The 13,343-nt window shown below is 39.2% G+C and overlaps 1 protein-coding gene across 1 annotated transcript in view; it reads left to right on the top strand.

Annotated features, from left to right (window-relative positions):
• Positions 1–13,343, top strand: part of Ttll7 (tubulin tyrosine ligase like 7) — a 126,170-nt gene that overhangs the window by 98,862 nt on the left and 13,965 nt on the right. Inside the window, exons 19-20 of the mRNA XM_028788086.1 lie at positions 911–1,071; positions 7,463–7,636. Of these exons, the coding sequence (XP_028643919.1) occupies positions 911–1,071; positions 7,463–7,636 (335 nt within the window). The remainder of the gene's footprint in view (positions 1–910; positions 1,072–7,462; positions 7,637–13,343) is intronic.

Here is a 13,343-nt window from a genome sequence, read left to right as displayed (position 1 = left end):
GGGCCATCCAACCCACACACCCTGTGCTACCTACAGGGCCATCCAACCCACATACCCTGTGCTACCTACAGGGCCATCCAACCCACATACCCTGTGCTACCTACAGGGCCATCCAAGCCAGCCACTCTATGCTCTTTGAGGTAGATCCACTGACTGAACTCAGCAGCTAGGCTGCATGGCTAGTGAGCTCCGGGGATCTGCCTGTTCCTGTCTCTTTACTACTGAGATCACAAATGTGCCTCAGTATCGGGCTTTATCCTTATGAGATTGCTAATGACTTCAGGTTCTTTATATTAACATAATCAACTCAAGAAATCCTTTTTTTTCACTCAGGGCCTAAAAGACCTGTGCCCATTGACACTTTAATGTTTTATTTTTTTAAACACTTGACATATCAGTCCTTCTAGACTTGGGATTTGTGGTTTGAGTGAAGTTCAGCATCCTGTGCACTTTCTCGTAAAGGATTTATTTTATGGTCTCCACGTGTTCCAGCCCTCTCTGCTTGCTTCAGCAGTAGCACTGACCAGTAGACTTTCGTATATGTATTGGCCTGTATTTCTGTTCAGTTCTTTGTTCCTCTCCATCCTCTCCTTCATCCTCCTCTTCCTCTCTTCTCCTCTCCCCTCTCAGTCCTTCTGTTCCTCTTTTCCCCCTTTTCTTTTCTTCCCCCCTTCTCCATGCAGACATTCATCTCTTACATTTAAGCCAGCATGGTGGTACATGCCCATAATTGAACATTTGGGAGGTTGAAGCAGGAGGCTCAGGAACTGGAAGCCAGATTCAGTGACAGCAAATTCTTGGTCAGCCTGGGCTGCAGGAGATGACATACACCTTCCACTGAGAAGAGACATCTTTGAACCTTAGACTTACGTATGCATATGTAGATTTTAAGTACTTGTTTTCCCACTAGGTTTTGGACATAGTAAAATCAAGTATTCGTACAGTTCTTCCAAGAATCTGGAGGGTCCCTGATGCTGAAGAGCTGAGTCTATACCGGATTTTCAACAGGGTATTTAATCGCTTGCTCTGGAGTCATGGCCAAGGGCTGTGGAGCTGTTTCTGCGATTCAGGGTAAGTTGGAGTCATTTTATTTTCTGTTACTGCATTTTAACTATTTGTTATTTAGTCATAAAGGTAGACCATGGAAATGGTCAAATGTCTTAAATAATAGTCCTTTAATACAAATTTTTACCGCATATAAGTGGAGTACTTGAGTATAATTTATAGCAATTAAGCTGACTGAAGTGAGTCAATAGTGAGCTCTGGGTTCAATGTGAGAGCTTCCTTACAAAAGTAAGATAGAGAACAACTAAGAGGGGCAGCCAGCATCGAACTCCACTCCTCAGGAACACATGCAGAACACGTGCGTACACACAGAATATGCATACCACACACATACAACATGCATACACACCACACACACATACATACACACTATACACAAGCACATACATACACACTATACACAAATACTGCACACATATACATACTGCACACACACAAACACATACACAGACACTTATACACACTATACACAAGCACATACATACACACTATACACTGCACACATATACATATATATACTGCATGCACGCACACACACACACACACACACACACACACACACACTTATATATGCATGCACAATAAAAGAGACTTCTGGTCAGTCTTGCCCCCAGTGTTTCATCTCCCTGTTTTATCTTCTTGCTTACACTCTAGCAATTGTTCTTGCCTGCTGTTGCGTCTGCACTTGTCGACAGACACAGCCGTCTAAGCACTCTCCCTAACTTCCTTGTGCCTTTTTCTTATCATTTCCTGTTCTGAGTGTAGTCTGTAAAAACTCTTCATTTTTCAAATATCTTAAGAATCCATCCAGTCTGTGTTATTTGAGTCCAACCTAGAGGCCCAGAGTACACTTATCTCCCTTATAAAATCTTAACATACTGTTCTTCTTTGACACGGTCTCTGAGCTGCATTTGCATGTTCTAGCCACGAGACTGACTCCTCTGTGCCTTGTGTGAATCCCTTCCCACCACTGTGTGCTTCTCCTCATCTGTCATTCACCAGTGGGAAAAGCACTCTGGATTGCAGTGACACTTGAGGACAATCTTGGCTATAGTGCATTTCTACAGAGATTTGGATGAAACATTACAGAACATCTGTGTTCTGTAGCCCCTCAAATGATTGTGCTCTAGAATGTGTTTCTCTCTGTCTGAACCTATTTTATTTGGTTTGTTTGTGCATCCTTTGGTTGAGTGCTACATTGGAATTTCAGCTCCTGCCCACCATGGAAGGCTGTGAGACAGTATGCTACTTATGCTGGGTGTTTGCCAGAGTCAGCATCTGGAGATATACATCTGCTGAGTCAGCATCTGGAGATCTACAGCTGCTGAGTCAGCATCTGGAGATATGCATCTTCTGACTTCATTGACCACAGGGCTTTATTTCCTCACTCGTTTTTTGTAACATATTCTGGTTCGTTAAGGCTCCTTCTCACATGCTACTAGTATAATACTCTGCAAATTTCTGTGGTGGTCTCTTTCCCTACAAATACAGACAGCAGTTGTAAGTTAAACTTATTGAAGGCTTACTAGGCAGAAGACAGTTGTTCACATATTCACCATAACAGTATCTAGAGTAAACTATTCCTGTTACCTCACGTGACAGATAAGGTAACTAAAACACACACAGAACCTATCATTTATCGAAACTCCTGTAGAGATTTGGTGAGCCTTCATTAAGACTCAGAAAGCTTGAGCTGAGATTTTAGAGCAGGGCTGTGTTCACTGTCCACAGACAAGTCTACGTGAGTTACCAAGCATTGGTTACATCAAGTCCCAGCAAGTTACTCCTGAGCAGGAGGAGGAGGGATACTCTGAAGTTCAATGTGGCTTCACTCTGCACCCATTTCTTGCACGTTGGTGGTTTTAGATGTTTAGCTTTGGGTTTTATTAGACAGCTACACAATTGTACTTTGTTGGATTCTTTGACTCTATGAAGCCACGTGCTGTTGCTTGTCTTTGATCCTCTGTTTGGATCTTCTGCAGTTCTGTATCTTCTGAAACTTTTACTGGCAGTGTGTGTGTGTGTGTGTGTGTGTGTGTGTGTGTGTGTGTCTTTAACAGCTGGTCTGACATCTACAGAGTCAAGGTGAAAAAAATCTAGTCTTCTAATTTCTTAAGGATTGATTTTAATTTTAAAAAGTGTAGCTTTCTTGGTCAATTATGTGGAAAATATTAGACAAATATAATTTTAAGTAACTCTAGGACAGCTTCGTACCTGTCTGCTAACACACCCAATAATAAGACAAAACACATAAGCCACCTCACCTACCTCCTGAGACATTGAACTATATTATAAATCGTTCTTGTTGGTTTCAATAAATTCAGCCCAGGGATTTTGTACCAGATGGCAAATATAATGGTCCTTCTTCTCTTCTTGAATGCTCATGGCCAAGAACCCCTTGGTTCTATATAGTCTCCTGGGAGATTTTTTAAAGATATATTTTTTAAAGATATATTTTATTTTAAAGATTATGCATACATGTGTGTTTGAGGGCGTGCACATGTGAGTGCAGGTGTGCATTGGATCCCCTGAAGCTAGAATTATTGGCATTTGTGAGCTGCACAGTGTGGGTGCTGGTATCCACATTGGGAGAGCAAGAAGCCCTCTTAACAGAGTCATCACTTCAGTCCCACTCACACCCAGGAGGGTTTTATTGGCCCACATTCTGACTGTGGTAGTTTCATGAGGAGTGTGGTTTTGGAATTTTATAAAATAAAATTATCTACCATGTTTTTCTGGACTGAGGGAATTCTAGATTTCTGTGGCCTCTAACTCAGGAAAGATAGATCTGGCAGGTAACATTTCAGTGAGACCTACAGGAAGAATGGGTGTTGACTACATAAAGCAAGGAGGAGGATGGGGGAGTGATGGGGAGGGGAACTGGGGAGGAGGGAGGATGGGGAGGGAGGAGGGAGGAGGAGATGAAGAGAAAAAGGAAGTGGGAACAGCTAACAACAGTATGGGAGAGGGAATCCAACAGTTCTCTCTCTCTACCCAGAACAAGGAATTCCGGTTTAGACCTTTTAGCCCAAAACATGTTCTGTAGGAGTTTGTCATATGGAAGCTGTATTATTTATTTTCAAGATTTTAGTTCAAAAATAAACTGTAAGAAACATTCTTGGAAGGTTAATAGAGAGAGACAGGTACAGAGTTACTAAAATTATATTTGTCAAAGATTTCCCACATAACTGAACAAGAAAACAACACTTTTTTAAAAAAAAAATTAAAACCATTCCTTGAGAAACGAGAAGACTGCATTTCTTTCACTTTGATTCCATAGCTGTCAGACCAGCTGTTAAAGACACACACACTGCCGGGTCAGAGCTTCAGAAGGTACAGTAGAACTGCAGAAAATCCAGACTGAGATCCAAAGAGAAGCAGCAACACATGGCTTCATAGAGTGGCTTGGTTTTAGGCTTTGAGTTACCCTAGTTTTAAAAACAACATGTGTGAAAGACAGACGTTAGGTGATGTACCGTCATCTGTCATCCTTTATGGCTCTCCCACCTGGCTGTCTGTGTTCACAGTAGTTCTTCAGCTCTCAAATCCTTCTTCTGGTGATTATTCACACACTTGAAAGACTGTCCAGATTTTTAAATAGACAAAGCAAAACTGTTCTTTCTCTTCTGTCCACTCAGCCATTAATTTTTCTTTTGGAATTCATCGCTTTTATTTTTTTAGAATGTAGATTTAGAAAGTGGGCAACGAGATCCTGGTTGTTGTTTGTTTGTTTGTTTTTGTGGGTTTCCTTCCAGGCCACAAAGGAATAAATCAGTCCCCCTCTTCAGGTAAATGTTTTATTAAAAGTTTCCATGAGGAAAAGGATGGAGTGACAGATTATTGAACCACAGGTGGACTTTCTAAGTCTTGAATTTCTCTTTGTTGTAAGAAGTATTCAGGTCCTTATCCCTTGTCATTATGTCAACGGGAATGTCATCTAAAGCCACTCCCTTTAATATTTCTCAGAGGATTAGGGAAAAACCAAAAGCACTATTTAATCATTTAATTTTTCTTTTGGAATTCATCGCTTTTATTTTTCTTAGAATGTAGATTTAGAAAGCGGGCAATGAGATCCTGGTTTTTGTTTGTTTGTTTGTTTTTGTTTTTTTGTTGTTTTTAAATTTGAAAGCACTGGTATTTCTACCTCTTCTCATCTCCTTTATCCTTGTAGAATCAAACCCCAAACCAACCAACCAAGAACCCCACAAAACTTTGTGCTGTTACTTTGGGCAGTTGAGATTCAAGGGACAGCGTAGGAGTTTTCATAGATACCCTTGATGACAGGCTCTCGCTAAGGGGGAACAGTCTGTGTCTCTACCCCAGCTTTCCTGTGCATGGAGGAAGCTCTGTAGTCTCTGAAAACAGGACACAGGCTTTGCTCATTCTCTTTTCTCTGCTGGTTTTGGTACGCTCACACTTCAACATAACTTAATAGACTGGACTGAAGTGTTCTGCCAGTGATGTCGAATGCATACACAAGAAGTGGGCATAGGACACTGACATGTACATTCATCTTGAAAAGGGAATGGTAGCCCCGTGAAAGCTGCTCTACCACTGCCAGGTATGGGCAAGCTATCTTGCTTACCATGGGCAGTTGGTAGCATCGAAGGACTTAAAGACTCACGTCACCCATTATGTAGAAAGTTACATCAAGTTAAAATGTCGAAGCCCCCTTTTTGTTCATCCTCTCTTTTCATCCTCTCTCCCATCTAAATTCTAAGGTCAGTAGAGAAAAATAACTGTGACATGAAAGGCCTGGTACAGGTCCACCCAGAAGGCCTCAAAGTATAAAAACATAACCAATCTTGTTCAAAACAGAGGGGGATGAGATAGGCAGACTTTCATAGACGTATCAGGACCCCAGCAGAGAGGCCTAGATGGGCAGTCAAAACATAGGATACTTTCTGTGTATTTGCAGGCATATGTAATTTTATATCTGAGGAATTTTGACCTTAGCTCAGACATTTAAGGCTTTTTAGATTATGCATATTAAAAACAAATATAAATGCTAATTATCTTCTCCAGTGTTTTCTTGGTTCAGTTAAGTAATGTACCTGTATTATCTATTATATCTGTAGCCATAATATATATCTTGCTAACACACATACACGTATTGTCATATATTTAGCAATACATTTTGAGTTAATTGAGCTAGTGTTTAATTGTTTATTGATTAGAAATATTTATGCCTTTGATAAGATAAAAAGTATTATATTTAGACATGAATATTTCCAAAACCAGAAGAAAATCCATTTCTTTCAGTTAACTCACTTGAGCTTTGACCCTGTAAGAAAATCTGTCATTTGCTGATGACATGCTGTCTTTAGGACCATGGTTTTGTTTTGTTTGTTTGTTTGTTGTTGTTTTGTTTTCCTTAGAAAATAAACAGTAGTCTTTCTAGAGAAAACAAAACAAAACAAAACAATAAACCTCAAACACTTTTAAATGTGTAAAGTTTTTTTTTAAATTTCAAATACATAAAATAACCACAGAAGGTTGAAAATTGAGTCATTGAATTTCCCATTGGGATTTTGTTTTCTTTTGTTTTCAGGAAAAATGGTTTTTCCTTAATATTTTTTTCTTTGTGAAAACCTATTCTTTCCCCTGAGGATTACACAAATTGGTTATTGTTAAGAGAGACTTGAACCATTATGAAATTTCAAGCTACTTTCCCCTCAAGGTTTGAAAAGAGTCCCCCCTCCTCCATCATTGCTAAGGTATCTCTGAATTAAGCCTTGATATCTAACTTGGGGTTTGCTAACAGTAGCACACAAGCAGTGAGGCTTTCCAGGAAATTATGAGCGGTTCCCACTGCAGAGCAAGTTCCCTGGAAGAGGAGGGATAGCAGCTCTTATGTGGGGGTGAGCACCTGTTGGGATACATCACTACTAGAGCACACACCTGTGCCTGAGGAAGCCCAAGGGATGGAGAGAGAGAGAGACTATTGTGCACAGGGTGCTCATAATCAAGGGGTCAAACTGAGTTTCCTAGAGCAGGGTGGCCATAAAGTAAATCACAATGATTTTATAATCTCTTTGTTTCTTGTATCATGTTAAATATAGAACTTTAAAAAAGCCCAATCCTAAAATACCTAAAATTAAATTCACAGATACTTTAATATGGAATAGTTTCACTGTTTAAAAGCAGGAATGAGTCATTTTCTTAGCTATTCATGTTGGTAGCATTTATAGCCTTAAACAGAAATCCTATAGTAAGTTGGGTTTTAAAAAATGAAGACTAATTTCCAAATTTGCATCTATTATGAAATTTCTCATATTCCCTACGTATGCGAGGGATCATTTTTACCTTCTTCCCCAGTTTGCCACTAGACCAGTGATGTGGCTGGTTGCCATTTTTAACAGTGAATGTGAAGTTATGTCTGTTGCTATGCCAACAGATCCTCTTGGGAGAGCATCTTCAGTAAGAGCCCGGAGGTGGTGACTCCTCTGCAGCTCCAGTGTTGCCAGCGTCTGGTGGAGCTTTGCAAGCAGTGCCTGCTGGTGGTTTACAAATACACAATGGAAACAAGAGGACCCATCTCAGGCATTGGTCCTGACTGGGGGAACTCCAGGTATGGTTTACACTCTCAGTTCCAGTGAGTTTCGTGTAGACACATGGCTTAGCACAGTTTGAAATTGAGAGTCTTTTAAAATTAGAAGTCCTTTTATACTTACATAACCAGGGAACTGAAAATATACCCATGCTATAATCTAGAAAATAGTCATTTGTACAGTCTTTGTTTTTTTTTTTTTAAGAGACTTAACAAGTACAGCAATCACCAACCTAAAGGTGGTAGATATAATGTGACAGGAAATTAGCGTATTTGACTTATATATTCTTGTTTCCAAAAGCTAGGTAAGAGCACTCCAAACTGTTGGAATAAATTCATTATTATTCCCTAATAGGGACATTTCAACATTCATATCTGAGACAGCACAGTTTAGACAGTGCCTTTGGCTTGATTTTATTATCCAGCGTGCCTCAACCAAGACATTGCCAAACCGATCAGCAGGGTACTGAGTTTTGTAACGCTCTATTTCAAAATCGAGTTTCATGCCTGTTGAGTTAAAACACGTAGTTTTTAAAAGTAGGAAACACAAGAACAGGCAACTGTTAAGATGCAAGAATATAGGTAAACAAATAGTCCATTTTAGATTTTTCTAATGCCATTACAGTACCTAGTAGAACTAAAGATGAATAGTAACTTCCAGTATTTGTTGCTGTTTGGTTTAGCGATGGGGAATCGGATCACAGGATAGTCAGGTTCTCTATGCACTGAGCTACATTCCCAGTGTTGTAGCGCTACTTCACGTAGAATGATGTGAGTTGTGAAAATAAAGTCATAGTCTAAAACGAGTCAGGGAGTAGGTTAATAACTCAAGAGCAAATGGAACCCCTGGACATAGATACAGAAGACTGACCTCAGAGAGGGCACTGAAGCCCTCTCTACAACAGTGGTCTGTGACCAGAAAGTGATTTGGAATATTTTTCCCAGAAGAGACCAACACACATGCTTGTCCTAGACTTTGATTTTTGTACACTGAGTAGGATGTTTAACCTGTTTTATCCCTTGTGCATGTAGTAGCCTAACGAGCATAGCAATTCTAGAGACAGAGTTAACCGTGAGTACTTTAACGTTATATTGCACAGTTTTAATGGGAAATAAAACTTTCGTTAATGGTTTTGTCTGATTTAAGCGAATGATAGCCATTATGTTGATGTTCAGGCCCAGAAATGAAGAGCCTTTTCTTTAGGACGTAATATGCCGTGCGTGACCATGAAGGCTCGGAATTCCACATGGGAGGAATTTGACAGTGCTCTGTAGCATCCTTCCTGCAATTCTAGGCACTACAACTGAGTTTCCATTGATGGATCAGAAAACTTTGGTGAGGAAGGCAAAGAGAATAGTTTTCTGGTCAGTCTGGAGGAAGAGGTCACACCCCACAGTTGCCTCAGGTCTTCTCTTCTAATCTTTGTGGCCTAGAGAGGTATCGTTGTCTTGAAATCTTCAGTTCACACTTCCAAGAGGCGCTCAGATGAACCCAGGGTTACGGGCCTAAGCACAGGGAGGTGTCAATAAGAGTATCATCATTCCTGCTCATGTTCAGAGCCCTTCATTTACAGCAGACGGATTTCAAAGTGGAATTTTACTGACAAGCCTTACTGAGGAAATGATGGAGATGACTCCTGTGAGTGTTCTAATGCACGATTAAGCTTATCTTCTCGAAGGCAGAGTTGGATGAACACGAAGTTTCTACTACCATAGCCTAAGAAGTTTAATTCCTTCCATGTGGGCTGGAGGGCAAGTGAACATGCAATTTCTCTGCATAAGCGCTAAGCCAGGCAAGCTTGTATCCTCCTCTTAAATCCACCGGTCAGATAATGCAGTTCTGGAAAGAGGCCAGGACCTAGGGAGAGTTAGCTCTTCATGGAAACGCAAGGAGTGGAGGAAAATAAACATTTGAGTGCAACATCTAGCTATTAAAACGCAAATGGATGTCTCAGCATCTGAAGAGCAGTAGTTTTCTCTCACCGGGAAATGAGTCTATAACATTCTACTTTATAAAGTTTAGCTTCTAATAGATTAATTGCTTTTATTTATAAAGCATACCTGATACATATACGTGTAAATATATATGTATAAATTAATTACAAATAAGAGTGTACATAAGCATGTATGTAACACATGCATTCATGAATTAAGCTTGAGTACTTTTATGAGGAGATATATCTTTGGAAATTTTATCTAAAAAAATAAAACAAAAGAGAAACAATTGTCATCACCCAGTTTTACAGACCTATGTATGACAAGGCCTTGAGCAATATTTCCTAAGATGTTTTAAATATTATATACAAGGAAGTGGTTTCTGACTTTGAAACCTTATAAAAATAACACACCAATAAAGAAGACACAGCCCTTGTATGTCTCATAATAACCAAACAACTGGAGTTGTTCTGGGAAGTAGGGCTTGTGTTTAGAGATATGCACGTGTCTGTGCACTCTTTAGGATGCTAACGTTTGAGACTAGCTTGATGGCCCACTCTACTAAAATTGGTAAACTATGAGTTCTCAGACTGCTTTTTTGTGTCTAGATTTATATGGGTTCACTGCCAACCCCACCTTGAGAATGGAAAAAGAGGGAACTTAGCTTCTCCTTTTTTTTTTAAGACTATTTACCTATCTTTGATACCAAAAACCAAACACAGCTTTAATAACAAAGAAAAGCAAGTGTTCTTTCTTACCTATCAACATAAATGAAAAATCTGAAGCTATGCATTAGCAAACTGAAACAGCATTAGCTAGGGCAGTCCTCATTCAGCTTCTTCTTGAAGCGCTGGTGATAGATTCCATAACCTGAAGAACTGATTGAAGTCTTTTGCTACCCAATAGAATAGATGAGCAGAGAGATGGCTGGTTCAGAGAAATCACTTTATCAAATTTAGTGATAATTGTGATTAGAACACTGTTTATCCAGCCAGAAAAGGAAGAGAAGGAATTTCTGAAGTTCAGTGCAGCATAACTGCAGAAGCCACATAACAAACATGCCTAAACACCCAGGCATCCCTTCTCCAATGAGGAAGAAGCCATGGCTGCCTGGTATACCAACGCTTGTGCAGCCTTGCAACTGAAGGGCCTAATAGTGTCCATGACAAAGACGGGTATAAGGCATCGGGTTTGAAGTGAAGTTTGAAGAACTCTGGATTCTTAAGCATCTATTGAGAAACAAAGTAACTTTAACAAACTTGATGAAATCAGTCAATCTGAGAGAGTAAATTATTAGTTTCTTAGTAACATAGAGCTAGACTATGAAAATGTAAGTGCAACATCCATACCTTGAAAGAATTTCTAATAATTAGGAACACATCTAATGAAGATGTATAAGGTCCATATATAGGAAAACATAAAAATGGAAACATAAACTTTAATAATTAAAATCACCATTATAATATAATTTTCTCTCCAATTGTCCCATACAGCCATGGATCCAATGTAATCTTAATGTATTTTGCGGCATATTTCTGTGTTTATTTTTGGTAGCAGAAATATTGGTCCCTAGCTTGTCGTAGCATTTAAAGTACAGAAGTAAAAAGAAAAGTAGGAAAGGCAATCTTAAAACACAAAGTAGAATTTGTAGACTATTTGTAGGAAAACCTTTAACTAAGATAAGGTAAGTTAAAGTGATACAAAGCTGGCAAGCAGGAGGACCAATTGAGCTCTTGTGCAAAGCCTTAAGCCAGCCCAGCCCAGACATACCTAGGGACTTGATTTATGACAAAAGGGGTCCATGTTCTTTAGAACAAGTGAGGGAAGGAAGATTATTCATGCATCAGGCTAGGAGAGTTGGATTTCTAAGTATTCAAGAAAAGAAACCCAACTTTATCCATTAAAATGAGTAGCTATGTAGGCAGACATCAAGGGTAAAATGAAAGATTTCCAAAGATAATTAAGGATAATATCCTTATGAACTTGAGAAATTAGAAAAATATCATCAAAAGTGTTAATCTTAAATGAAAAGATGGATGTATTTTACATTAAGATTAGGTACATATATGAATAATTATCAGCACAGCCTATTAAAAATGAAAAAAAAAACCAACAAAAAGCTATAGAATAGAGAAAGATGCCTGCAATCCATATGTTGCATGAGAAGATTGTAAGTGTTACAAGACAGGGGATGCAGGATTGTAATTCCAGCATGCAGGAACAGAGGTATATATAGAGAATCAGGAGTTCAAAGCCAGCCTTACTATATAGCAAGTTCAAGACAGCCAGGGTTCCAGAAGACCTTATCTCAGAACAAAAAGCAAAATACAAACAAAAATAAAGTCTGGTAGAAATTTTATACGAATTCTTACAACTTTTAGGAAAATGAAAAAAAAACAAAAACCAACCAACCAAAGAAGCAAAACTCAGACCACTCAATGGAAAACGGGTGAAGAAAACTTTTAAAAGGGCGCAGTAAACATTTAAAGATGTATATAAACAAATTAGTATTCAAGACTACAGAATACTAGAAGAAAATATCCATAACGCTGCACACCAAGAACACCAAGAAATGAGAATTACCTTCATGAGAGGAAACAGGAAAAATGGTGACAGTTGAGCATTGCATATGGCATTCTACCAGTTTCATAGCCTCTGTGCCAGCAATTTTCCAGTAGAAATGCATAATCATGAACACAAATACCTTTACTTCAATACTTATGGTATGATCTACTCATACTTTTTAAAAAATTAGAAACAACCTAAGTATACAACAGAAGAATAGATACCTATTCTCTAATGTCACGCAATGGAATGACATTCAGTACTGGTAAGGAAAATGATTTACCTGCATATACAAGGACAGAGGCTCAAATATAAAATGGAGCAAACTTATCCAGGAACAAAGGAATACCTGTTTCGATTGACTGTTAATGAAAATAAAGAAGCAAAAACAATCTTTAAGGAAGACGGATTTGGATGGAAAATAAAGATGTAAGTGCCACAAAGACCAAGATGGGCTTACGTCCATGGGAAAAGAGGGTGCTGTAACTCTGAGCTCAGGGATCCTATAGATTCCCAGCTGCCCAACATGGTGGCTTTACATAAGTAATTACTTCATGCCTATAAACTGAACATTATGTTCATTGTTCTTTTCTGAGTGTGTGCTACACTTTACAATTAAAAAGTTGCAAGCACATAGTATCATTAAGGATACAACAGGGTAGGTTGATCTCAGGCAAAGGGCAGTCTTACTCGTGAGGCTGATGTTGAGGACTTATCATCTGAAAGTAATATTCATCTGCGTATACCCTCAGTGGCTCTGGAAGATGGGAAGGCCAGAAATTATTAGGATTTCTTGAGAGCCGATAAAACAGGTTTCACGTTAGTAGCACGTGACACAGTGCGTGTTTGACAATAGTCTTCTTCCTCTTCCTTTCAAAACCAAAGTTGAAGTCACAAGGTACTTGATAATGGATGGCAGCTCTCAAGCGGGGATGTCCTATGGAAATGTGTTGTCAGACATGGGAAGTTGAAAGGCTCAGGCTTTGCTGCTGAGGATGTGAAGTGGTGTGGCCACTGGGAAACACAGTGTGGCATTTTCTCAGAAAACTAAATATAAATAGATGCACATATGACCCAGAGGTGACAACTGTAAGTACAGGCCCGAAGGCACCGAAGCCAGGCTCCTAGATACTTGCACATCAGTGTGGACAGCAGCTGTTTTACAGAACCTAAACATAGAACCAACTCAACTGCCCGTCAATAAGTGAGAGTGTAGGCAGAAGGTGAG

This window comes from Grammomys surdaster, unplaced genomic scaffold (genome assembly GCF_004785775.1).
Source record: "Grammomys surdaster isolate TR1022 unplaced genomic scaffold, NIH_TR_1.0 125701, whole genome shotgun sequence".
Classification (NCBI taxonomy): Eukaryota; Metazoa; Chordata; class Mammalia; order Rodentia; family Muridae; genus Grammomys; species Grammomys surdaster.
The sequence above is the reverse complement of the archived record's forward strand: the minus strand, read 5'-3'. Positions and strand labels throughout refer to the sequence as shown.